General features: G+C 38.9%; 1 protein-coding gene across 6 annotated transcripts; it reads left to right on the top strand.

Annotated features, from left to right (window-relative positions):
• On the top strand, positions 1-27,350 carry lnpa (limb and neural patterns a). Of its 6 annotated transcripts, none has more exons than XM_064327251.1 (13): positions 1-143; positions 1,439-1,548; positions 8,168-8,209; positions 8,819-9,006; positions 9,250-9,308; positions 9,481-9,521; positions 15,773-15,856; positions 15,947-16,001; positions 16,122-16,337; positions 22,842-22,947; positions 23,196-23,266; positions 23,608-23,769; positions 26,365-27,350. In XM_064327251.1, exons 1-13 carry the CDS (start codon positions 8-10, stop codon positions 26,532-26,534), a joined length of 1,440 nt encoding a protein of 479 aa, XP_064183321.1. In that variant the 5' UTR covers positions 1-7; the 3' UTR covers positions 26,535-27,350. The 6 variants fall into 6 exon arrangements, with proteins under 6 accessions (XP_064183321.1, XP_064183324.1, XP_064183325.1 ...); XM_064327254.1 differs by having other exon boundaries at positions 19-143; positions 1,474-1,548; XM_064327255.1 differs by having other exon boundaries at positions 65-265; positions 1,478-1,548.

Below are 27,350 nucleotides of genomic sequence, written 5' to 3'. Positions count from 1 at the left end.
ACTTCCCATGATCCACAAGTTACAAAAAACCGTCTCACGTGACAAAGCTCTCAGTGCCTGTTATGAAGCATTATGGGAAGTCGTGCATAGAAGGGGGCTGACCCGAATTAGTGCGGTGTTACTAGGCTCGCAATCCCCAGCAGGTAAAATACAAAGGAGTGGAGTGGAATACGTCGACGTTTTAAGGAAGTTATCAGAAGTTTTGTGATTGATGAATTGGAGCGTTTGATGGGATGAAATAGCATCTGCTTTCCGACCACTGACTGTACGTCTAAGAATGTTAAGGCCTGTTTAATTGCTTTACCTCGCTTTGCTAGCTTGTTACTTTAGCCTACTAACTTTTCACGTTTGTTTGTCCAACGGAAAGCTAATGCTATACGTTGTGGATTGCAAACTGTCAGAATACAGTTCTATAGTGTTTGTTTCACTCAGTGTGACGCTAGTTGCAACGAAACAGCTGCAATTCAACAGTTACAATGTAGCATGCCATCAGCAACTGGGAAACGTTGTTAGGCAAGTTGAAAAATATTTTGGCTAAGTTAAAAAAAATAAAATAAAAAAAGAAAAGTATCCACCTCTACTAACGTTCTCGGGTCGTACAAACGTCTAGTAACATTAGTTGCGATGTGGATTTCATCACACTCGTTTGAAGTTATGGCAGTTCAGTAAGCGTAAATGTGGAATATAGGCTACATAGCAGAAGTTTGCAATTTACGCAGTGGATAGTTTGGTTATTAAATTATCTAACTTGTTAGACTGTATCCACAAACATGTTGAATTGGATCAGCAGGCAGTGAATTTTACTTCGCCATTGCTAGTTTTAGAATATATTTGGCTTTAGGGTATATATAAGCTATTTAAGTTCGAATAGTTTCTCAAGGTATCAAGCCACTTATTGGAGAATACTAAATGTTATTTCTATTAATGTCGGAAATTCGATATTGGATTCGTTTGTTCTAGTTAGCAAAATAAAGTGTTTTCACTGGTGAGAGTAATTGCTGTTTAGCGTTCCAAAATAGTAACAGAGTGTTATCTTCCGAATTCTTAGTCTCCCTATCTGGGTTGGCTAAGCTAGTTATCTGGCTTGTGGCTAGGTATATTTTCTGTACCCAGTGATAATAAGACTAGAGGTAATGTAACGCTTGCCGAATAGCCACGAACTGTCTGGAGGTGAAATATTATGAATGATGTAGGCCTATGCAACGATAATATGGAATGTTTATGAAGTAAATGGTTGTTTTGAATTGGCTAGGCTATATATAGCTAAAGATTTCACTGTCGTCGGCGAACGGGCGGTAAAGTGGGAAGTATAGGCTACGCTACTATCTGATCAAACTTGATTATCAAGGCTGTTACTGCACCGTGCGTTTATACATTAACATTGCAACAAAGTAACCGTAGTTTAAAGTTGGTTTTCTAAATGCACGTGTGTCGGCAGGCGAAGTTATTTTTTTCAATTTATCGTTCGGGAAGGAAGAAAGTGTGTGCCGAGAAGAGGACTGCTCTACATCATACACAGAGATGGGGGCTGTTGTATCCCGGTGGAGGGTATGTATGGGTATTTGCATCTTTCACTGGGAGGATGTGAAGTTCCCAAGTTTTTTTTATTGTCTGCTTTGGGGACATGGTTTATTAAAATATAAAGTGCTAAATATTGTGTTTTGCCTTTTCAAAGATTGCTCTTAACCTATGTTTTTTGCACGTGTCCCTTTTCAAGGGAACTTGTTTTCCGTGCATTCTTACGTATTGCCCAGTTTTACAGCTGGAGAAAAGGTATCAAAATCATACACGGTGGTTGGTCGGTATTTAATTCTTTGAATGGTGCGGTGTTTGGGGTTTGTGAAATACTAAACGAATTGTGCGCTATCTGTAGGTAGTTTTCCCAAGACGTTATTTTGTGTAATGTAGGCCTAGTCCTCAAGTGATATTATACTTTCCTGGTGTCAGCTTTTTATGTCTGCACCATTATCTGGCCTTTTACTCAATGTTCTCACTTCCTGTTATTTTACAACACTACATAAATGCTTTCCTGTTGATAGATATTAAATTAATTTGGCTGATTACACTGTTGCCTTTCCATGACTGGAATGTGATTGTGATCGGTTAAGACTTTATCAAGTTTGGACCTATGGAACGTAAAGTCTTTTCAACATGTGCTTTGACCTATCATTCAAAATGTAGTGTTGGTTGATAATTAGATGCTAACTAGGGATGCGCTGATATGATCATTTCTGACCGATACCGATTCCGATTATTTGTTTCTGATTGTACTGGTTGTTTGGTTCCGCTTCCATAAGTTTTATGAACAACTGTTTAAGATCTTGCCATTGTAGTAAACACAAATTTGATTACATATTTTTCTAAGTAATGCAACAAAGTTAAGCATTTATTTTATGACATTTCTTCACATTCACCCAACTTAAAGTGCATTCTTCCAAATGAAGGTGTAATCTTTAAAAAATTTCAGTGTTTCCCCTAGAAGGCCTGGTGGTATGCACTGAAAAACCCCAAAATGGGTGCAACACACCAGGTGGCATATTGGTGTGGTTGGATGGTGCAGTGGGCAGTCTGAAATTAATATTTGCTTTCAAATATCTGTTCGCTCTTATTCAAGACCTAAAATGAACACTGAACATGGAAAACAAAATGTGATTACTTTGTATCTGACAGGAAAATGAAAACCACCTCTTCAATTACAAATAAGCAATAGACTTTTTTACTTTTGATTGCCTGGACATAATCAGAGTTGACCCTCTGTTGTTTTCAAAATATTGGCCGATCAGCGATTGTAGTAATATCAGCTGATGCTGATTGTTGGCCGATCAGTAGATGTATCCCAAATGCTAACATGCCAATGTGAAATATACAGTTCTGGTCACCATTATTGGCATCCATGAAATTTAAGTACATCATGTAGAATATCTCCTGAAAAAAAGGAATCTAGTGAAACAGCTTTGGTCTATAGACACTCATGTTTGGTACAGAACAGCAAATGATGAAACGATAACAATTTAAAAAAACTATAGGAGGAAAAAACTATAAAAACTGAAAGATTGCCATGACACTGGTATTGGCACCCTTCAAATCAGTTTGAAAAAAATAATTTTATTTGACTCACCTGTGATAAATTATAATTTATCACAGGTGAGTCTAATTTCTAAGTGCCCATAGGACTTGAATTAGCCAATGAATGATGACTTTAATGCTTAAAAAAAGCCACTTGTTATTCCCTGTTCTTTTTTCACAATGGTGAAGACAACAGAGCTGTCTGAGAGCATCAGAAGTGCTATTATCACATACACAAGGCCATCTCCAAAGACCTTGGTATCCCTGTTTCAACAGTGCACAACGTTATTAAGAAGTTTGCTAAGCTTGCAACTGTCAAGAACCTCCTTGGACGTGGGGGGAGGAGGAAAATCGATGAGAGAAGTCTTCAAAGGTTGGTGCGAACTGTGGAAAAAACACCACGTAAAACATCCAAAGAGCTGAAGGCTGACCTGGAACAATCTGGAGTCATGGTTTCAACGCATACCATACACCGCACACTAAACCAAGAAGGGCTTTATGGGCGAAGGCCGAGGGAGGACCCCACTGCTGAAAAAAAGACATAAAAAGGAACGACTTATCTTTGCCGAAGAGTACCTGGACAAACTACAATCCTTCTGGGCAAATGTTCTGTGGACAGACGAAACCAAAATAGAGCTTTTTGGCAATGCACACCAGCGACTTGTTTATAGACGATGAAATGAAGCTTATAAGGAAAAGAACACCCTACCTACAGTTAAGCATGGTGGAGGATCCATAATGTCGTGGGGCTGCTTTGCTGCCTCTGGTACTGGAGGCCTTGACTGTATCGAAGGAATCATGAAATCAGAGGATTACCAAGGGAATTTAGAGCGAAATGTGCTACCCAGTGTAAGAACTAGGTTTGGGTCGAAGATCATGGGTTCTCCAGCACGATAAAGACCCAAAGCACACATCCAAAAGCACTCAAGAATAGTTGAAAAGGAAGAAATTTACTGTTTTTAACTGGCCAGCCATGAGTCCTGGTCTCAATCCCATTGAAAACATTTGGAGAGAGCTGAAATCTGCCATTGGGGAAAGGAATCCTGCACACATTCAAGAGCTTGAAGAAATTGCAAAGGAAGAGTGGGAGAAACTACCAGCTGACAGGTGCAAGAAGCTTATAGATGGCTACAAGAAACATTTGGAGGCAGTCATCTAGGGCTGCCACTAACAACTATTTTTCTATCGATTAATCTATCGATTATTTTACCGATTAGTCGAGTAATCTAAACGATTAATTTTCCTCCAAAAAAATCAAATTGATCATTTAATTTAAGTTCATTTTATTTTAACAACAACAAACTGTATGTGTCATTGTATAATGCAGCACAAAACAAAATGTAAACAAAGGTTTACATATTAAAGTGCAAAACTGTAGGTTTAAACTGGCAATTCCAACATGATAAAAATAAATAAAAAGAGGGCTTATTATTTAAGTCAGTAGTACAACTCCAAAACAAATCCAAGTTTCTATTAAACCCATTATCAAAGTAAAAAAGTTAGGTCTGCATATTAAACGAAGTGCAGCATGTTTAGAGTGTAAGAGACGATGGCGTCCAGCTGAAAGTCCAACTCAAATATTGGAATCAAATGTCTGTTAGTCATGTGTTCTAATGTAAGAATGTCAACACATGTTCTGGACTTAGGCTAGCTCTTTTCTTGGAAACTTTTCAGTACTAACTAACACTTGCATTACAGTGTGCAATATCCACATTATATAATACCACTGACCTATTTAAAGACACTCAATTTCAAAAATAACGTATATAACCGAAATATTTTGAGCAGCAGTACTTACATAGCAATGATAAAATTTTATCTGTGTTCAGATAGACAGAGACAGGAAATCAATGACCGTTCTATCCAGAAAACGATGTCAGATGGGTCTATCAGCAAACATATGGCTTAGCTATGCTCAGTCCTCAATGATAGTATTTTTCAACAAATTACGAGAAATCGCTGACAACGTTTCGGTAGGTGCAGCGTCTTTTACTGCTGCCACAGAGTGAATGCGTAAGTGAATGCGATAAGAAAATGTTCGGTTACGCTGACCTAAAATACGCTATTCCAAAAGCAAATTTAGACATGTTATACATCATTAGAAAGCTTACACTTTCACCTACTGAATAAATGGATTGTCAATCAATCCAGACTGTATTAAAAGGGCGACAACGCCATAAACAACACGTGGTATTACGCACAGCTATTTTTGGAACTGAGTCGGACTCTGCTGCAGCCGCCAACTGTAGCGTTGACTGGAGCCGACCAATGACTGGAGCCAAAACTGACTGACGTTACGTAGCAATTACGTTGTGATATTGAAGAAAAACATTTGTTATAATGAATTGAAGCATTTTAGAAATAAAAACGGTAAATTCATTTAAAAAAAAAAAAGTTTTTGTTATGGTTATGCATAAAAAAGTTCCTAGTTTTTTTTACATTACATTACATTACATTACAGGCATTTGGCAGACGCTCTTATCCAGAGCGACGTACAACAAAGTGTATAACCATAAAAAACAATGTGTCGGTTTAAAATATTGATGTCGACGCATTTTCAGTGTCGACGTCATCGATTACGTCGACTAATCGCGGCAGCCCTACAGTCATCGTTGCCAAAGGGTGTGCAACCAAATATTAAGGAAGGCTGCCTTTATTACTGTCCAGGTCATATTTTCTATTTCTTCTTTGAAATTACTACATGTAAGTTGAAAAATAATGTTTTTTTTTTGTTGAATTACTTTGGACATCCTATCAAAATATTCTGATGATACAAACTTGGTACATTCCCATTTATTTCTGAAGATATTGTACAGGTTATACAAAAAAATCAAGGGTGCCAATAATGGTGACAAAAAAATCAAGGGTGCCAATAACTGAAATAAAATTTGGGTGGTGACATAGATGAAGATGAAGATATGTTTTTTAAAAAGTACAAGATACGTTGCTTCTTGAAAACTTGTAAAGTAGCAACTGGCAACAATAAACCAATGTACTAGCAATTGAGAATGGCTTCTCACAAAATTGTATGAATGCTAAACAGTTTGACTAAACTAATGGTTGCACGCTAGAGTTCCAAATATGGGGGGGAATTTAGTAAAACTCACTGCAGAATGACTGCAGTGACCAATGCCCTCATTGGGAACACAGTTATGTCCCTTGTGTTGTGACTACCTAGGATTGGCCACAGTTTTGGATTATTATTGCTCCTATGCCACTGTAGTCAGGACTGGCCTCACTACCTCTTATAAAACTTGCTTTGCTGATGGTGGGTTATTCCAAGTGACCTTTGACCTAGTTTACCACTTGAGGCCTCTACACCAGTCATTTGAATGTACATTTTCGAAGCCTCCATCGCGTCTTGCCCTGTTTTGCCTAGAGATTTGAAACCGTTGGCACTGTATTCCCTTCCTCATGCACACAAGTGGCCATAGCCGGCCAATGGATTTTTCACCAGATTGAAAATGTTGTAAAATGCTGAAAACGTATCTCTCTGTAAACTTTGCCCAATTTAAATAATTTTGGTACACAGCATGTTTAGATGATGTTTTAAAATATTATGAAGGAAGCTGGTATGCAAGAAAACATTGCTGCTGTAAATCAACAAACTTAACAGCAGGTGTGGTTTCTCACACAAAAGCTTATGAATCGCAATCTGTTTGACCGCTGAAAATAATGAAAGTTTATATGTACGCTTATGCCTACCTAAATACTCGGCTTCCAAGCAGGGCACATTTAAAACACATTTGGCACTATAGAGCTTTAAATATGGAACAAATATGGAGCCATTCTCTGCACAGGAATTTCAGACTTGTAGTAACTTGTCCCTGCACTTGAAAATGTTTATCTTCTGTATGGGCCACTGCCACATTAAAGGCGCAGTATGTAAGTTTGCTGTAGAACACTTCTGTTTATATTTGGTAAAATTTCCTTCACATCCTGACAGATATCAAAAATTTGAATGTCTTAAGAAAAACATCTGGTCCCTCTGACTGCCCCCAGCTCTGAAATCAGCCACTCCAAATTTTACCATGCCTGAATCTTCACAACCAATCTGGACAGTTTTCTGCTCTGTCTGCTTGTCAGCCATGTTGCGCATTCAGACACTGCGGAGACAGGGTGGGCGGAGCTACATAAGAGCAGAGCAGAAGTAAGGTTACTGCAGAAATAGCTAGTGCTAGACCTCCAAAAGTTTCAAACTATATTTTACCCTGAATTTGACATTGAGGCTTTCAGATTATGAAATCCAAGATATTGTTCTGCTAAAATAAGATGAAATCCTGAAACAAAAAGTTTAATTTTTTTGAGATAAACATTGATTCATATGAAATTGGCCATGGTAGCTTCTGACTGATTATGGTAGAACAGGTCACGTATGTCCTCTCTCTCCAGTACTCGGATGTCAGGCAGCACGCTTGCATGTGTTTGGAGAGCTAAGGGGCGGCTGTGGAACATTTTTTTCCCCAAAAAAAAGTTCTCGCTTGTTTCTCCAAACTTACGTACTGCACCTTTAAATTGTTTTTTTTTTTTTTTAAATTACCCTCTAAACCGCTTGACGTAACAACAAAATTATGTATGCTGGAATTATATATTTGCAATTTATTAAATGAACTGTAGTCCTGAACTTTCATATGCAGCTACATCCATTCTCATAGAAACAAACTGTAAAACAATACATAAGTTAGTACTATAATGATCAAATGTTTAGACTTTAAAAGCAATAGATACTTTGTAAGTTGCGCAATGACATCCACCATAAGCACAGCAGATTTGGCAATGATGTACTCGCTGGGTCACTAAAGACTGGCTTTGATATCGACTGGCTTCAGTTTTGCTTTTAGTGCTTGGCCCCAATTAATTACAACTTCAGCTATATTTATGTAATGAACATTTCACTTGAATTTATTCAGATTGTGCCTTTATCTTAATATAAGTCATGAAAAATATTAACGGAATTTGTTACATTACTGATTTTAATTGCACCTGTCCTTCTACCTGTGTATCAGTTTTTGCAGGTTACATTTCTCAAGGCTTTTTAGTTAAACCCTTTTTTGTGTGCTTTAAGTATGATATCCAATCTTGCATTTATCTTTATTTACAGGCCAAACCGTCCACAGTGGATATTTTGGAAGGAATAGAGAAGGTAAACCTATTTGCACTGACTTTCTTTTTTCATCACATTACAGGCAGTTTTAAAACGACTTCTCCAGCCTAGGAAAGTAATGAACCCCTTAGGTCACCTCATGGCAGTCGAGGCATTATCAGTCATGGAAGGGAGGTGTATTTTTGGATGCTGCACTTCACTGAATGAGGGTCTTGGTTTCATCAGGGGGCTCTGGCTTGGATTCCAGCAGTAAGGGGGATCAGTATGAGTTTAGGAGTGACAGTCACACATGTTCCCTGTCTTGCACTAGGTTACCCCCCATTTAGTTGGCAGTGGGCACATCTAAATAACCTTCCCCTTCAGATGTCTTTGGGTGGAGATTATGCTGTGCACAAAATGTTTGGCCTTCCCTCTCATGGTTATTAAAAAGTGTTTATGAATTGCTATGCCGTTCACTGTTTTCAAGCAAGCATTTGAGTAAATGATCAGGCTTTTGAGAAGCCATATTAAGTTTCATTCAACAGTTCTACATTTGCACATTTGATCCTTTATTTTCCTGTTTTTTGTTCCCTATGGTATTACTGCATGATTGATTATTTTGCATTTTCATCAATGTTCAGCATTTTTTTTACTTCTGTATGTTAACAGGATATACACACTCTTGAGGAGTTTAGGGAAAAAAACCAGAGACTGTTGAAATTGTGGGTGGGACGACTGCTGCTGTATTCCTCTCTGCTCTTCCTAATCAGCGCTTTTTTAGTGTATTTTTGGTATCTTCCTCGACAATGGACAAAGCAATTAATAATTGCCCTTCTATTTTTGGCATATCCAATCCTGTAAGTAATTTGTTTTAAATCATTTTATTTAATTTCACATTTGCTATTACAACACAAAAATAATACAGAACATGTCATACTGCTTTTCAGTTGATACTGACCCTTTTCTATGCTTACATATATATGAAACCTGAAGTGGACATTACTTTTGATTTGCTCCTTAAAAAGCCTCAATTACTTTTGACTCGCTTCCAAATATGCCAGATTTAGTTGTTTTCTACATTTTTGTTCTTTTCTTTTCAGAGTGTGGTTTACAAGGAAGTTGATGATTTCTGTTTTTTCAAAACGAACAGAAAGAAACAGTAAGGATTTTTTGTATTATGAGTTCATATTTAACTGTCTTTTTAAAAAAAGTTTCCTTTGTGTAGACTGATTTTAATTAAAATTCAGTGATAAATCAGGATTAATCAATGAAAATTACCGTAAAGCACATTGGTTTTAAACTAATAATGTGTCTTGTTTTTGTATTTCCAGATGAAAAATTAGAAGATCTGAAATCCCAAAAAAGAAAAATTGTAAGTCAGATTTTCTAATTACTTTTCATTCTGTGATATATTATCTGTGTTCCATTGAAGAAATATGCGTTTCTTTTTGGCCTGAATGACCTCTTCCCATTATCTGAATGCAAAACATTGGTGTTACAGTTCACATTTACTGAGTCTGGCCTTCTGTTCCATTAATAACTTGGTAACCAAGTTAAAATAACCCCTTAACATTTACTAATTTCCATGAGCGACTTATAATAGCGCTAACCTTTTAGACTTGTCAAGAATCCTTGCACTGTTCACGTGTGTCATAACCTCTTGGATCCATTAGCAAGTAACTCATGTTTAACTGCGCCTAATTTCCCTCTGTAGGGCACTACAAATTCCCTCCTCAGCAGTCGTATACGCAGTAACACGGGAGATAGAGGCTGTTATAAGCCATTACAGGAAGTTTCATTCCTCCTATTGCCTTTATTGAGTTTTTGCAGCGCTTTGCAGCAAGCTAATTGCTACTGCTAATAAATAATCTAAAATCAATGCAGACAGCGCTTAATTGGCAAAGAGACTTTATTCCGTAAAGCACTCTGCTAACGACCGTCTTTAAATTAATAGCATTAAGTGCTGAGAGGAAATAAATCTGAGAAATTGCCTGTCATTTACTGTCATGTCTAATAACTTCCAATAATTATGGCTGATGGATTTTCACACATTCCATTATCGAAGTTGGTGCATGTAATTATTCTTCTCATTATAATGTAAACAATTAGCAACATTTGGTGTTGCCTAGAAATAAAGCTGTTAAGCAAAATTAAGAAGCATTAAGGTTTGTTGATATTTTCCAAGCTTGCAGATCCCTAATTTCTGACAGAACACTTTTGGCATTGTAGTAATGCAATTTTTTCTTCTCCCTAGTACTAAGCAAGTTGAAAGAAACTCAGGGGAATCCTTATTTGTATTGATCTGAGGGTTAAATTTACAGACAAAGGATTGAAGGTTTTTTTGTTCTAATGGGATATAAAGGGAATCAACAGAATTTTTCCCACAGTTGCTTTGAGATAATACCTTTGTGTTAAATTTTGGCCAAAAGGTTGTATAATTTGGATATAAATTTCACTTGAAACCACTTATAATTTTAGGTTTTTGAAAAATGTCTAATTTAACTTTAAATATTAATCTGAAGGAACGGAAGAGGGGTATGGTTCTGACTTGTACTACAAAACACAATTTACTATAGTAAGTCATACGCACTTGGGACTGTTTAAGGGCAAAATAAATTCAATGTCTCTAGATTACTGGGGAGCATTATTTCTATAAGAACTTTGCCTATCATATTGAGATGCTGCAATCCAACTCCCAAGGTTCCTGCCTACTAAAAGGAGATTTCATTGAATGAATGACACCCGTGATTTATTGGTCCGAACCCTTTTTGGCACACTTTTTCAAGTGTGCTGAATTCTTTTACTTGTTACCTCAAAATAAATTTCCACCTTCCTTGAAATGTAATAATAATGTAAAAATCAAGGAGTTAATCAGTTACTTGTATTTCATTGTTGTCATTTGATTACATAAAATCGCCAGGACAGTTGAGTGCCCACTTGTGTGTTACAAATCCTCTTCTTTTTTTGTTTTGATCTACTTTGGCTTAAAGACACTGCAGTTTTATGAATGGTTTCATTGACTTCCAGAAATATATTTTAAGGACACACTTCTACCTGGACCCATGCAAGTGAGGTTGGTGATTTGGAGATGCACGATATTATACCGGTATGGAAAGACACCAGAACATCGTAGATCCATTTGGTCCATGCATTGTTACATTACAGGAATTTCCAAGCATTTCCTTTGTTCCTATTGCAGTAGCTGCTGCAGTTCTTAAAACAATTTTTAATCTTCATACAAATGAACGTGAATTAATTGTGCTCCAACAAAGTTAACTCAACAGAAATGAAAACTGCATTTTGGGGTGTCCTACTGCATCTTTGAAGTATAATGTTAATGCTAACGCTAAGTTAAACCTAGTAATTGCTGGTCCAAAGTTTATTTGCACTTTTGCACCATGGCAGTTATCTAAGTTGATGAAGTAATTGCCACTAATTAATCACTGATGATGATTGACAGTGATGTTCACAAGCGACACTCGTGTTTTATTCAGTTTGATTATTTATTTCCGTGGACATGCTGCAGTGTTTTCAATGTTGTACATGGGCATGATGGGTTTTGTTAGAAAGTGTGGGAAATGTCCACATTAAAAAGTAGGGCAGTTACATAATATTGAACTTGCACAAAAAAGTTTGAAAAAATAAAGATAAAAATTAAATTCAGGATTTAACTAATAACTAATCATGATTTTTGAATTCAAAAGACGAAGCAGCATCAAACAAAATAAGCAGAATAAAACAAAAACACTGGCCCTTTTTGGATGAGATTGTACACCCCTACCTTATATGGATGCATTTTTCCTTTTTACTCCAGTAAGTAAAATTAAAAAAAAATATGAATAAAGTACAAAATACTCAATCCTGGGCCTGTAGAGCCACAGAGGCTGTTGGTTTTGTTATTTTTCCCTAAGATCAGTGACCGATTCAGACGCATGAAACCAGGTGACCTGAGTTAAGTGTGTAACTGCCTTAAGTGATCATTTTCTGTGCTACTCAAGTTCTGAGTAACAATGAAAGCCAGCAGACCCTGCAGCTGTCCGTGGCCAGGAATGAGGACCACTGGCTTGTTTTTATAAATGATTTTATAAACAATATAAAAATTGTTTTGATATCTCAGTTAGAAACTCAGTTGTACAAGTAGTCACCTGAGTGTGCCATTGGAGTGCCTATGGGGAGGATATCCATTGAAATATTGAAAGGTCACATGGTGGAGACAGACTGGTCGCTCTAGTTATAGGGGAATCCTGTTATAATGTTTTAATGGTTAATTCTACTGTTTGCAGTGCATTACTACTTTTAATTATTATTTTTTTAAATTCTTTAACTCTAGTTTAAGCATATTCTGTATTATAGTCTTAAAGAGCTTTTGTTTGATTAGAAATGAGGCCGCTTAAGTGTGGTTTGATTGAATTGCATATGTCCTTACATTGGCTAAGTGCGCTTGATTGAATCTAGGTGAATGACTTTATACCAGTCTGAATTGACAGTAACTTTGTTCTTGTTGACATGGACCGTGTCATCAGAATGCAATGGATTGAGATGATACTACAGCTCTCAACGGCCCGTTCACATGGTGCCAATGAGCTCGCCCTCAGGGGATGGTTAGACGCTGTCATTTTAGTCCAATCTCTTGCCAATAGCAGTTAGAAATTAAGTCACTCATGGGAGGGGGGGTGGGGGGTAGTGGATATGTTAATGCATACCATTGCATTGTAATGTCCACTTTTATGCAGATGATAAAATCCTATATGCCACTGGCTCTAAGCTCAGTGTGGCCATCGCCAATTTGCAGTCCGCTTTTGATGGTTTTCAGATGTCCCTCATAGATCGTAAACTTGTTTTAAACTCTGATAAAACAAAGTGTATCTGTTCCTCAAAGACTGAACAAAAAGTTTCCCCCTATGTTGGTATTCACACTCTCCATGGTGCGCAAATTGAGGCTGTTGATTCTTACAAATATTTAGGCTTTTGGCTGGATGGTACACTGTCCTTTAAGAAACATGTGGAGAACCTTGCTCAGAAACTTAAAATTAAATTGGGATTCCTTTATAGAAAGAAAGCATGCCGTTCTCCTACCAATAGGAAAATTATTATACAATCAACTGTTTTGTCTGTATTTTGATTATGGGGATATTATCTAAGGGCATGCTACCTCTTGATGCTGTCTATCACAGTGCCTTGCGCTTTATTACTGGGGATGCTTATCGTACTCACCACTGTTTACTTTATGATAAATTTGGATGGCCCTCCTTAACAAAAAGAAGAGAGTGGCACTGCATTTTGCTTATATATAAGGCCCTTATCATGAAACTGCCCCCTTACCTCTCAACATTAATCACGCTGAAGGTCAAGAACTATTCCACAAGATCTGATTATTTGATTTTAGACACACCACGTGTGAAAACCAAGTTTGGTCAGTCCTGTTTTAAATTCTTTGCCCCTTTTATTTGGAATTCTTTTCAAGATGCACAAGGGCATAAACTAACATCCCTTGTCACATTAAATAATTTTGAAGATTTTTATACCGATTTTTAAAATTCTGTATGTAAATGTTTTGATTGATTGTATGCTGTCTGTTTGTTAATTGTATCGTGTGCCTGAACTGTACCTGTCTGTTTCTATGCCTGTATGTGCTATACTATGTATATAGGTCTCACTTGAAAAAGAGATTCCAATCTCAATGTGATTACCTATTTAAATAAAGGATTATTATTATTAATAATATTAATAATAATAATAATAATAATAATAATAATAATAATAATAATAATAATAAAAATGGGGGGGGGGGGGTCACCAAAAATAACTAGGTATTCTTAAAAAGCATTTAAACAATATTAGTCTTCATTTTTCCTTTAATTGTTTACTTAATTGATTATTCTTATTCCCCATTGATACTGATGCTGGTTAGTTGTCACTGATGCCTTCATCATTTGTTCACCATTTGATCTAAATGAAAGAAAATCAAATAAAATTGTTCACAAAAAAGTGAGAGAATGTAATGGATTGAGTACACTTGCTCACATCCCCCTTCAGAAACTTTTCTTTCTGAAACAATTATGCTCTGTCTGAATATAGCAGTGTTCCCCACATTGAGAATACGTTTTGAAGTATGGGCAAATGCTGTCATGGTGAAGGATCCAGTATCTACGTGTCTGTGTTGTGTAATTACCACAGCGTAGGAAAGATACAGATGAAGGGGAATATTGCGTAAATGGGAACGTCTTTGAGAAGTGGTCCATCTGTGTGTTTTTGCCAGGTAATTGTGACAAAAATAATGAAATAAAACTGCTTGTTGGGAAATGAATATTATATAAATAAACAAATGATTGAAACTGCATTCTTTTCGTGCTTCAACATGCAGGTTTATGAAAGGCTTTGTGTGCAAAAGGTGGAACGAGAGGGAGGTTCAGAAGATTAATGAGGAAGTTGTCTTCAGAGAAAAAGTGTTTAAATTTGGCTTTAATTGAAATTCTTTGATATTGTAGAATATCTTGTTTTACCATTTCCTTTTTTCCCCATTTTTGAAAGAGCGATGTGATTTTTCACTGTTGGCTGCACCATTTCTTTTGCAGTGCAGTCCACCAGTTGAGCTCCTTAGTGTTAGTGGCCGACTGGTATCTGAAAGGCTTGAACATTGCCTTTACATGATGCGAAGTATAGTTTGGCAGGAAGCACCGTACCCCTTGAATCATCACTTGGTATTGGCTCTTCTGGTTGATTGGGTGCCTGGTCAATCCGCTTGCACAACCTGAATCGGTAGCTCTGTCCTCCTGTGCCCTGACCTGGCGGGCGGCTTGACACGCATGTTCGCTTGCACACTGCGTCCTGAGTTGACAGAAACCAATTCCATACCCCCCTCCCGTTTCCAAAAAAATGGAATGAGGAAGCATCGTGCTGTATTAACAGCTGCCGTGTAGTTGTGGAGCGAGAGGCAGCTGACCTCTGACCCTACTTGAAGAAATCTAAGATCAGGTGTGCCTGCAGAAATTGAATACAAGCAACCCACTTGATTGTATCCAATTAGCAACTGTATGTTTTGAGTCCACAGAGAGAGGGAGGGCTTATTAGTTCTGATTTGTTTTATTTTCTTATTTTTATCAACTATTTCCCTCAAGTACTTAATTTCCACTGCACTTCCAAATCTTTAAGCCAGCTTTTGAATGACCTATACTTGTGAGCATACTCACTATACTGCCTTGTGCATCATATTCACAGCTGACATTTAAGGTTGTGACCTGTAATCTGACCATTGTTTTTATTGGCTGAAAGTGTCTGTACATTGCCCATCATGGCTACCCCTTTAGAATTCTGTCTGTTCAACATTTAGAAATGATAGATACCTCAAGGTTGCAGGCTTAATATAACGTTGGAATCACTTTAATGGCTTTATATCATATATCAGCCTATGCTATGCTGTAACCTGAAACCTGTCTTAAAATGGCTGAACCCTTGTAATTTATGATTGTGTCAATCTACAGGAAACAATTGGACCACTCTTGGGATTAAATCATCGCCTTTTCTGTTTATTGGCAAAAATATGGAAGTTCATCTTTTTTTCCTGTTTGCTCTGGTTATCTGGAATCTGTGATGGTGGTACTCATAATATCCTTCTTTTTTAAGCTTGAAGAGGTCATGGAGACAGAAACCTATAAGAATGCGAAAATGATCCTGGAAAGATTTGATCCAGAGTCAAAGAAAAAAGTTGTAAGTTTCTGCATGGAAAAGCAATAGATTGATAAACACGTTTATGAACATGAGAAGGAATGACGGAAATTCTTATCTGTTATTTTCAAGCTGGAGCTGGAATCCACACCAGTTGGGCCCCAGATGGCTCCTAGACCAGGCCAAGGCAAGTGGCCATTTGTTGTGTGTTTTTTGTGTTTGTGCTTGTGTGCGTGTTTGTGCTTCTTGTCTGTGGTTCTGTGTGTGTGTGTGTGTTTTAAAAATAGTTTTTTTCCTCCATCATTAGAACTTCGTCAGCGCAATATTGCCTCTCGGGCCCCGGTCACAGGGACCCCGGTCAGCGCTGCCGCCCGTCCCCCACCAGCCGTGGGCACTGCCCCTTTGGGGCCGTTGCCCCACTCGGCCCCGGGCGGACCCCCTGAGAGGAGCCTGGCTGCTGCGGCTGCCCAGCAGAGCCTGATGCGGAGGCCCATGAGCCCGGGCATGCCCGTCCCGGGAATGGGTGAGTAAAGCCTCGTTTACACTTTATCGCACGCTTTCAACGAGTACCGCATGATTAAATTAAATGACACGACTGACAAAAGTGTTGTGCTCCTCTAGAATTTTATGTCACAGAAAACAACTTATCTTGGTGTGATTGGACAGCCAGATGGAATGCCAAAATTTGTTGTCGTGGGTGTGTTTTTTTTTTTGTTTTTTTTTGCTCTACTTTATTATTTTGGTTTTGACTTGTGTTGATAAACATGGGAGGGATAGAAGAGACTGTCATAAGTTATAAAGTAATGACTGTGTCATGTAGGGACAGGTGTGGTTAATTAAATCATTAATCCGGTTAGCTGACATTATGAAATAGTTGAAATGCCTGTCTTCACCCAGCATGTAATGCATCTGCTTCAAAAGACACACAGAACTTGTTTTTCCTTAGATTGGTTTGTGACTTGGACCACCTTCTTTTCCATGCATGTTTTTTTTATTTTTAAAAGAAGGTAAATTTCCTCCTCCTGTATAATCTCAATAATTTCACTGTGCACCGCCGTGTTTTCAGGAATGCGAACCATAGCAGCTTGCCATCTCTTTCCTGTAGAGACTGCAGAACCCTCCCTGTAGGCCTTCGCTGAAGTATAAATACCAAGTGTCGTGCAACACCATCATTTTTGTTGCACAACACTTGTTGAATGTGTCGTGCAGTGAAGTATAAATCAGGCCTGGGGTTGCCCACAGGGGAGTCGCATGAGCCTGGGTCCTGAAGAATCCCCCCCACAAATAATACTGCAGTCTTGTGGGGCTGGTACTGGGTGCTTTATAGTCTGACGCATTCATATTTCATACCATACTCATTTCTGCTTCATACTGATTTGCAGTTTCTTTGAAGTTAGATGATGACAGTCGAGTAAAAGCTTGTGGCAAACAGAAATATGCTCGCCAAAACATGTGGTGCTTCTTTTCTCAGCACATTGAAAAAAGCTTGTATCGCTTGAGCAGCTGGGCGGCTCTTACTTGTAATTGTGATGGTTTCAGAAGTTTCTTGTGCTCCCAAGTGCATTTCTGTGTACTGTAAATAAGCCTCCTTGTCTTTAGATGTAAAGATTTACATAGAAATCCCCCCAACCACTTCTGAGCAGCTTTACTGCATTTCTCAAAAGATGCCAGTGCTTAATCTGAACGTTTTCACATTTTGTGTTTATTGACTGTTTGAAATGGCAGTGACTTGAATTTGAATTTATACAAGGCAACCATCTGATGACCTGGTTTTGTTGTTTTTTTTTTTCTTCCTTGACTTACATTGGCACAACTCTGGTCCATATGTTGTCAAACACCCATAGCAGACTCAAAAAGCCTAGAAATCAGAAGCCTAGAATCAAGACTGTATACTACACGCTGTGTTATACCTGTGCTTTGAAAGCAGTTGAACTCGCCTGACTAATCAGAAACACATTTGAAGCCATTTGTCCAAAATGTTTATGGTGCCCTAAAATTGGGAGCATATTGTATAAAATTTGCTGTAATTTCCACCTGGTGAAGCAAATGTAAAATGTAAAAAAAATACCCCTTAATGAACGCTGAGAATTTTCACTAGCAGTTGTTTGATTTCCAAATCTAATATTGTGGAGAACAGAGCCAAATCATGAGGGTTAAAAAAAAAATGAATTTGCCCCAAACATTATGGAGCTTACTGTGTGTCTGTGTCTGTCTGTCTGTGTATCCTATTTTTGTATATTATATACTTTATATACACTCCTGGGCAAAAAAAATGGGCCAAGCCCAAAATGGCAAAATATTAAGTTTTTAATGGTCTTAACAAATCATTGGTCAGGAAATTAGCAAGAATTAAGCAAATAGATAAAGTAACTTAGTATGGGATAGCGCTTCCCTTTGAAGCCTTGTGGGTAAACTTGCAGACAGCTTTTTACAGAAAGAAGAGTCAGTGTTTTCCATTAAATGTTGATTGCTTCAAACAGTTGATGAGTAGTTGAAAAATGTTTCCCGGTTAGTTTTGTGTTTAATGTGAGACCAAATATTCTTTATAGGGTTCAAATCTCTCTGACCAGGCCAAAACATGAGCCTGATGGACTTGTTCTCAAGCCACTTTTTGGTGGTCTTTGCAGTGTGGGCAGGAGCATTGTCTTGTTGAAAAATAACATCTGATCATTCCTCTTTAGAAAACAACTTCTCAATTGTGGGAAGCAAGCCTTTCTGCAATATTCTCCTGTATTCCCAAGCATTAATTGACTTTTTACAGTGAAGCAGCTCACCAGTACCAGCAGCTGAAAAGGCTCCTCACACCATGACACATCCATGCTTAACTGTGGTAGAGATGCATTCACTATTGTATTTCTCACCAGATCTTCGACGACGCCTCTCTGGAGCATCACCATGCAACTCAAATCGTGATTCATCACTCCACACAACTCTTCTGAACCACTCTGAATCAAACTTTACATATTCTGCCAAAAACTCAGTTCTGTCTTGGATGTTTTTCTGAGACAGCAATGGCTTTTTAACACATCTTCTAGACACAAAACCTGCATTAGATAACCTTCTTGTTATTGTTCTTCTCGAAAGAGTCTTATTTTCTGAGGTCTTGAATTCTGCTGACAGTTTTTGTAGGCTTTTTTTCCTGTCTTTGATAACTGTAAATTTCAGCAGGTGGTCATCCCTGCATGATGAGGCTTTGGGCCTTCCAGATCCTTTCTTTCTGGCAACATTACCTGTTGTTTCAAAGCGTTGACCTATTCTCTTAATAGCTGATAGAGAAATAGGGATTTCCTCTGCCTTTAGGGTCTTGTAAACTTAGCTACAGTTGGCCTGACGAAGACCAGCTATGCGGTTTCTGACAGCAACCCCTGCATGATGTTTTGCTTTTTTGGAGCAGATTTTCTTGCTCCGCTGTGGGACTCACAACACTGCATACTGTTCCATTTATGAGCTTGTTATCAAGCCCTTGATGGGCTGCATCAGGTGTGGCAGATAACCAAACAATGACTAATCCTTTAAGAAAAAAAAACACCCAGAAGATATTTTTGGAAAATTTTGTACACCCAGACATGTGTTAGTTTGAATTTTACATCAAGAAGTTTAATCATTATCATGATTTTACCTTTGCTTACAAGAAGACTATATAAGTGAATTTCCCTGTTTCTAGCTTCCACAAACCGTTCACTGCAGCAAAAGTAAATGAGCAAATGGTGGCACAGGAGGTCTCAGGAGTGCATTTGTTTAATACTTGCTAATTTTCTGACCAATGATTTGTTGTTAAGCCATTAAAAGCTTAATATTTTGTCATTTTGGGCATGGCCCATTTTTTTTTGCCCAGGAGTACATATGTACAATTGTTTGTTTATTCAGTTTATGCTTATGTGTTTTATCTTCTGGTATAAAACTTAAATCAAGTTCTATCTCACGCAAATTAGTAGTGGTTGAAAGATGGCCTTTTGTTCTCAAACTTGAATTTGCATTTATTTTTTAATGTATTCCCAGTTAAGGGTGTGTTTGTTTGTGTGAATGTAATGCATACATATATACATACATACTACACGTGATGTTCAGGTGTCCACATACTACTGGTCATCACAACCACATGTGCTTGTTGAACATCTCATTCCAAAACCATGTGCATTAATATAGAATTTGTCCCTCCTTTGCTGCTATAACAGCCTCTACTCTTCTGGAAGGCTTTCCACTAGATTTTGGCTGTGGGGATTTGCTTCTCTTCAGCCACAAGCATTAGTGTGGTTGGGTACTGATGTTAGGTGCAAGTCCTCACTTGCAGTCAGCATTCCAATTCATCCTAAAGGTGTTTGATGGGGTTGAGGCCAGGGCTGTGTGCAGGGCAGTCAAGTTCTTCCTCACCAAACTCGGCAAGCCATTTCTTTATGGATCTTGCTTTTTGCACAGCTGCATTTTCATGCTGAAACAAGAAAGGGCCTACCCCAAACTGTTACCACAGTTGGAAGCAGATAATTCTCTAGAATGTCATTGTATGCTGTAGTATTAAGATTTCCCTTCACTGGAATTAAGGGGCCTGGCCCAAAACATGAAAAACAGCCCCAGACCATTATTCCTCTTCCACCAAACTTCACAGTTGGCACTATGCATTTGGGCAGATAGTGTTCTCCTGGAATTCCCCAAACCCAGGTTTGTCCATCAGACTACCAGATAGTGAAGCATGATTCAACACTGCAGAGAATGTGTTTCCACTCCTTCAGAGTCCAATGTTGGTCTGCTTTACACTACTCCGGTCAAGCTTTGGCATTGCGCGTGGCAAAGGTTTTCATGGCCAAGCAGCCGCACACAAGCTTGTTTCATGAAGCTCCTGGTGAACAGTTCTTGTGCTGATGTTGCTTCCAGAGGCAGTCTGCAACTTGGGTAGTGAGTACTGCAACTGAGGATAGACTATTTTTGTGCACTACAAGCTTCAGCACTCGGTAGTCCCGTTCTGAGAGCTTGTATGGCCTACTGCTCCACAGCTGAGCTGTTGTTGCTCCTAGACATTTCTACTTGATGATAACAGCATTTACAGTTGACCGGGGCAGCTCTAGCACGGTAGAAACGTGATGAACCAACTTGTTGGAAAGGTGGTATTCTATGACAGTGCCACGTTAAGTCACTGAGCTGTTCGGTACGACCCGTTCTACTGCCAATGTTTATCTGTGGACATCGCGTGGCTGTATGCTTGAGTTTATACACCTGTTAGCCATGAGTGTGGTTGACATAGCCGAACCCACTATTTAGTACTGGTGTCCACATATTTTTTGGCATCATCTCTCTACCCCTCTCTTTATCCTACTTTATCTTTTGCTACCTCTCTCTCTGTCTCTCTTTCTCTTCATCTGCCCCTCATTCTTTCTCTGTACTTCTCCCTCTTTCCCCCTCTCTACCTCTCTTTACCTTATGTATTGGCATTTCTTTGTGTGAATATTTTTACTGTATGTATTGGCTTTTCCCAATATTTAAAGTTCTCACACATTGAGAGTTTTGAGTTCTTGGTCTGAAAAATGTGAAATCCAAAAGTTTCTCATTAAATTTATTTTTTTAAACTTATTTTTTCTTTTAACCTCCTGTAGCTCTGTGCTATTCAGCTTGAATTAACATGGCATGGCCATGTTTGCGCAAAAAGCATTGATGAAAGTAGTGAATGGCTAATGCTTCGGAAACAAAACCCCCCATATTTTTGTAGACTTTACACCTGAAATGACACTGCTTCAGTTCGGGCTTCCTCATAGGTCTCCCAGCCACTGTCAGCACCGCCATGGTCATAGACTCCTGACGGACTATAAGTGCTTTGGCTGGATGCTGCACCCTAAAGGCAAAATACCCTTTACACCAGTTTTACATAACCTCAGTGCTAGTGCGCAAGGTATTCTTCCTCAAGCATTCGTTTTCTCTATTACACAGTGCCAAAGTTTTCTGTGCTGTAGCTGGATGGCCACTAGGACTGCCTTGTCAAATATTGCCAGTCTGGCAGAACATTGAGATACACATTGGTTCTTCTTAAATTTTAAAATAAAGTTAAGATGTTCAGATACACTCGGTGTTACTTAAGGTGCGTTGAGCTCAATTTTGCTTTTGTCAGGGTTCACTAAATCAATAGGTGTTGATTTCAAGTATCTTTTTTTTTCATGGCCCCAAGTACCATTCTTTATTCATAAATGAAACTGACCATGGACATAATGCAGAAGCTGCAGACAAGAGCTGCTCAGAAGGGTTGGGAAATGTATGGTTTATGCCTCATATTTCCAGAAATAGACAAGATATTGTGATAAATATGGTCATTGTCCTCAGGGTTTAAAAGTGTCATGTTCTTCCCCCCCCCCAAAGTGACCCCTCCTAGTGCATAGATTTTGAAAATGTGCTTTGGTATTTTGGTAATGATCTGGGTGTAACAGTGTGTCTAATTGCTTTGTAGAGTGTGAACACAAAGGAGTTTTGTCGTGCAGACTCTGTGTAGGAGATCTAATGTCTGAACTGTGATTAATGAAGCAGGCGTACATTTTTTTTTCTGGGTATGCATGGCCCTGCTGGATGCTCTAAAGCAGATTAAATGATGCAGTTTGGCCAGAGTGATTTCTGTACTTAATGTTTATACTTGCACTTTGTTTTTGCAAAATGGTGCCAAATGCTTCCATCAGAAATTGAGAGTGAGAAACAGTTTGACTCAGTCACCACAGCGCTTCCATATGTTGGTAAATTAATAAGCAGCAGGTAGCCGAAGCCTTGCCAAGCTCCACTGAAATGACCAGTCTTCTCGTGATGATCGCTCTTGATGTTTAATTATATTAATTACCGCTCACCAAAACAGCAGGTCTTCTCCTGCACGTGATTCTTCAGGGACGCCCATCCACAAGTAATTATTAAAATCTGCCCGCGTCTGCGCATTCATCACTGTTCCTCCCCGCTAATGGCAGATTAATGGCTCGGGTTGCGGTCGTTGAGACATTTTGGCGGTAAATTGTATTGTGAGGCTGAGGAGCCTTTTAACCCTGACCGCGCCTGTGGTGTGTGGCAGGACTGCACCCCCCAGGCCCGCCCCTCGCCAGACCCATCCTCCCCCGGGACAGAGGCGCCATGGACAGAGTCATCGAGTACCTGGTAGGAGACGGCCCTCAGAACAGGTAACCCCTGCTCTTGGATGACAACGCTCCCGTTTCTTTTTTTTTACATTACCATCTTTAAAAAGGAATGTGTTCTGATTTCCCATGTGCGTAATGATGCATGTTATTGATTTATGTTACAATTTCAGTTTGTCGTTCTCATGAAGCCTCAGTAGCATTGTGTGTTTCTTATTGGTGATTCTCATTGACGGTACGAAACAGTTAATCACTTTTCACCTTTCCACTGTCTCCTTTTGCTCTTTATTTAGATATGCCCTTATATGCCAGCAGTGCTTTTCCCATAACGGCATGGCGTTAAAAGAGGAATTTGAATATGTTGGTAAGATTTAGAGAAACACGGCTCTCTCTGTCAGTCTCCATCAAACACAGTGCCTTCATTTGCCCTCTAGTGTTTGTCAGTACAGTATATCATAAGGCTCTTAAAATCTGCTGGCACCGCCAGCCTGTGTAAGCAAAAGCTGAGTGTATCAAGATTGAATATGTTAATAAGGGCAGCCCATCGATCTGGTGCGTTTATGCATCTTTGATGGATTTTTAGAATATCATTGCTTTCATTTTCATATATATTAATATGGGCGTCCATATAAAAAGGCAGGACAATGATTCAGATGACTGTGTGCTTTCTGAGCGCCGTGTTTTACGATGTCCCTCCCTCCGCAGCCTTCCGATGTGCTTACTGTTATTTCCTGAACCCTGCGAGGAAGACACGGCCCCAGGCCCCTCGACTGCCCGAGTTCAGTTTCGAGCGAAGGACGCTCCCCGACGTGCCCGTCCCAGGACCGTCCTCTGGGCCCAAGCAGAGCGACCCCCCCTGTGTTCCAGGTAACCCAATCCCAAGGTGCACTGTGTCCTCAACGAGGTTGCAGGAGCCGATAAAGGTAGTAATGTCAATGCTTAGAATGAATGTGGATTATAACTACCGAAACACGGGGAAATGGCCATATGGGCGTGGCTTTGTTATTTATTTTTATAACCTTGTCCTTTTCTGAATCACATTAAATACCTGTCATAATGCACTCTGTCTGATTTTACATTAATATGTGAATGTGCACCGGAATATGAATACTGGTAGCATGGTATGTGCTCCAGCACATCAATGTGTGTAATGCATAGCAAAACTTCCTTTAACCATGCTTTCTGTATGTGTTTCACTATCTTCTATACCTAATGATTGCTTTGAATATCTGAAGAAAGCAAAGGGACAAGGCTGTGGTTTTGGTCTCTGGTGTATCTTTAGCCATAGCCCCTGGAGTGATGCAGTTCCACAGTCACCAGAAAAAAGGTTCCACCAGTCACATTTCTTTAAATCAGTTTTTCAGTCAAATTTGCCAGTGAATTAGAGTGGTGCTGGATTTACAGCATCAAGATCTTTGTGGTCCCTTGGTCAGGAAACCTTTAACACTAGAACGGCCAAGATTCCATAAGATACCTTAAATAGCCAGGAACGGTCAATATGACCGTGACATGTAAATAGTGTAAAACATTGCAAATAATGTCAACAATTGTAAAAATAATACTGTAGTTGTGTTGGCGCAGGTCATAAGAAACGTGAACACACCATGTTTGTATGTCAAATAACACAATAACATATTGATTTATTTATTGTATCTTAGTGGTACATCCTGTAAAAAAAAATGAGAATGTGCTTTTTGTAAACAAACACCACATTTGATATATATATTGTTTTGTGGCCAAGAACGGGAAAACAGAAAACGGGAAATGACTAACCGTTGTTATGTTGAAAGAACAATGCCCAAAACCTCCAAAAGTTGTCAAATGTCCATTAAAAAACAAATGTTCAAATACAAAGTAATAGCGTAGTATGGAAAGAAAAATAGCCTATAGAAAAGATATGAAATATTTCAGTGTGATAGACTATTGCGGCTCACTGCGCACATCAGTGGTGTTGCTAGTCGGAGCTGTATGCAAGTAGGCTATACGCCTTGTGGTGTCTTTTCGCAATTACATCACACGCAGCATTCAAAATGATCAAGCATACAGGCAAGATAAACAACGGTAAATTTGACTGTTCATGGCTTTTTAAGGAGTAAGTGTTTATAAATTTTTGTTCCCTTCTGCAATATTGATATTCAAATGATATCAGAATGTTCAATACATATGTTTAGGTAAAGTCACGAAGGGGGAGCCATATGGCTTACATGATGGCAGAGATATCAAAATATTTAAAGTGAAAATGGTCAGATTGACTGCTGCAGTCATTCTAGAGTTTAACATGTAAAGTGCACGCACACACACAAACACATGCTTTTCTTCATACATGGTCTCCAAAAAGTTTCATCATTCAGCCTTAGTTCTAGAGTGTAGTCTCAATATCATTAAAGCAACTGGTGAAGTTCTTCTAGCAGTAAAGAAAGAGGTCTGACTTGATAACTCCCACATTATATATAGTCCATAAAAATTAAATCTAAATATACGAATCGAATCATTATTTAATATAGTGATTTTTTTTGTCTGCTCCGCTTCCTGTTCTTCATTTTCAGTGATACGCCTCCCACAACATCCGACTCCTGTAGCCTCTTCATGGGCGTCGTCTTTGTATCTGCCTCTATGGGACCCAGCACATGCTGATCCCTCTCTTTGGATATTGGGAGTCCAAGAAGTAAATACAAGCAGGGTTAGCCAAAGCATTAGCTTCCACTGTCAATAGGCTGCATATACATGCATGCAGTAGATGAGTACCAATTCTGTAATTTTACAGTTAGCTGCTCCTTGATCATCTGATGCTTCTGTCCTCTAATGTAACTCGGTGTCATTCTCCTACATTTGTTTCATTTTGGCTGTTCAAATGCTATCATTTTGAAAGGGACATCTGCTTAACACAGTGGAGGAAGTTTGAGTAAATTATGATTAGTGTCTAGATAAGTTTCTACGGAGTCCATACGGGTCTTTGAAAACAGAAATTTTGGATGTTGGAAAATTCAAGGTCATGCACAGGCTCATTTTTTGAGTCCAGAAGGCGCTTCATTTTCTGTTCATATTTGGAAAACCCTTTTTCCTGTGCTGTACAATGTCCTGTTCAGCAAAATCAGACACTAGTCAATCCAGTGATTCCAGTGTATTGTTTCACAAAGTATGTTGATATGCACTGGTTACAATGGCCTTTAATACCACTTAGTTAGCAGTAAATATCTGTTTACAGTTTTCGCTCCTCCCCTTATTAACGTGCTTGTTAAACTGGTAATGTTTTTGGAGTCGCCTGAGTTTGATGCATTTTTGTGTTTTTAATCTTCTTGATAAAGCTGATCTGTGGTCTGCTGCACCTTTGCTGTTGGTAACTGCAGAGCTCAGAGGAATGGCTGAAATCATAAATGCGTCCTTGGTGCTCCCCCGTCCCCCCCGGCCGCCCCGGCCCCCCAAGTCCTTATGGGAAATATGTGCATATCTTATGATTTGCAGATAATGAAAAGCTGGAGGATTCTCCCCCAGTGTCAGAACCTGAGCCACAGGAGAGCCCGGTCACTGAGGAGGCCCCAGCCACAGAGGATCCTGGTACCCCCGAATCGGAGAAAAGCCCCTCTGAGAACACTGAAGAGGAGCTGGAAGTTTCCCAGATGGAGGTCGAGTAGCAGGAGTCAACCCCCCACCCCCTCCCCCCCTACACACACACACACACACAAACTCATGTCAACACAGTCATATTGGTCCAGAGTTTCAGTTTGGTGGTGTGAATTGCTCATGGTTTTTTACATATGCTTTACGTGATGGCGAATAAATCACGACACTGTACACAAGAGCGTCTGAAGACCTTCTAGAAATGAGTGGATCCCAAATGCTGGATGTATGCGTGAGATGAAAGGGAAGTCCGGCTGTCTGCCTTTGCTTATGTATGTTTTTTTTTTTTTTAAGTTTAATAAAAGAACAGACTCAGCCATATTTCCTGTGCCAAGAGTTTACATATCGTATACTGTAGCACTTGTGCGCATACGGCAATAATGACCCAAGCACAGGAAGATCTTAAGTTATTGCTTTTTGAGTGATCAACTAAATGAATTGTGGGGATTTTCCACCAATTTTAGCTGAGCAGAGAAATGATTTGCTGCACAAGTACCATTCTGTTTCTTTGTATCTCATTGAATGTCTTTTTATAGTGTTACATAGCACAATGCATAGAATACAATAATATATTGTCAAACATAATATGTAAACGTATAAAAAATGTTATAGCGCCATTTCAGAAAGTCATGTTGGGATTTTTGGTACTCATGGCGCAGTGAGGCCATCCTCATGTTTCCCTGGTAATGCCACGGTGATGGAAGTGCCATGAACAACACTTATTTATTACTACTAAGAAAAAAGTATTAAGAACCTAACAGTCTTTTGTGCCTGTGTGTATTTTAAATATTCTCATACAAAAATGAAATAAAATGAGCTATTTTCATGTT

The sequence above is a fragment of the Anguilla rostrata genome, chromosome 3, assembly GCF_018555375.3.
Source record: "Anguilla rostrata isolate EN2019 chromosome 3, ASM1855537v3, whole genome shotgun sequence".
Classification (NCBI taxonomy): domain Eukaryota; kingdom Metazoa; phylum Chordata; class Actinopteri; order Anguilliformes; family Anguillidae; genus Anguilla; species Anguilla rostrata.
Note: the sequence above shows the minus strand (reverse complement) of the source record. Positions and strands in the feature narration are given on the sequence as shown.

Bases quoted from the DNA above. Each gene is read 5' to 3' on its own strand.
- lnpa (XM_064327251.1), top strand. From the start codon at position 8: ATGATCCACAAGTTACAAAAAACCGTCTCACGTGACAAAGCTCTCAGT. The intron at 8,210-8,818 runs GTAAACCTATTT...GTATGTTAACAG, and splicing joins TTTTGGAAGGAATAGAGAAG to GATATACACACTCTTGAGGA. The intron at 23,267-23,607 runs GTAAGATTTAGA...CTCCCTCCGCAG, and splicing joins AGAGGAATTTGAATATGTTG to CCTTCCGATGTGCTTACTGT.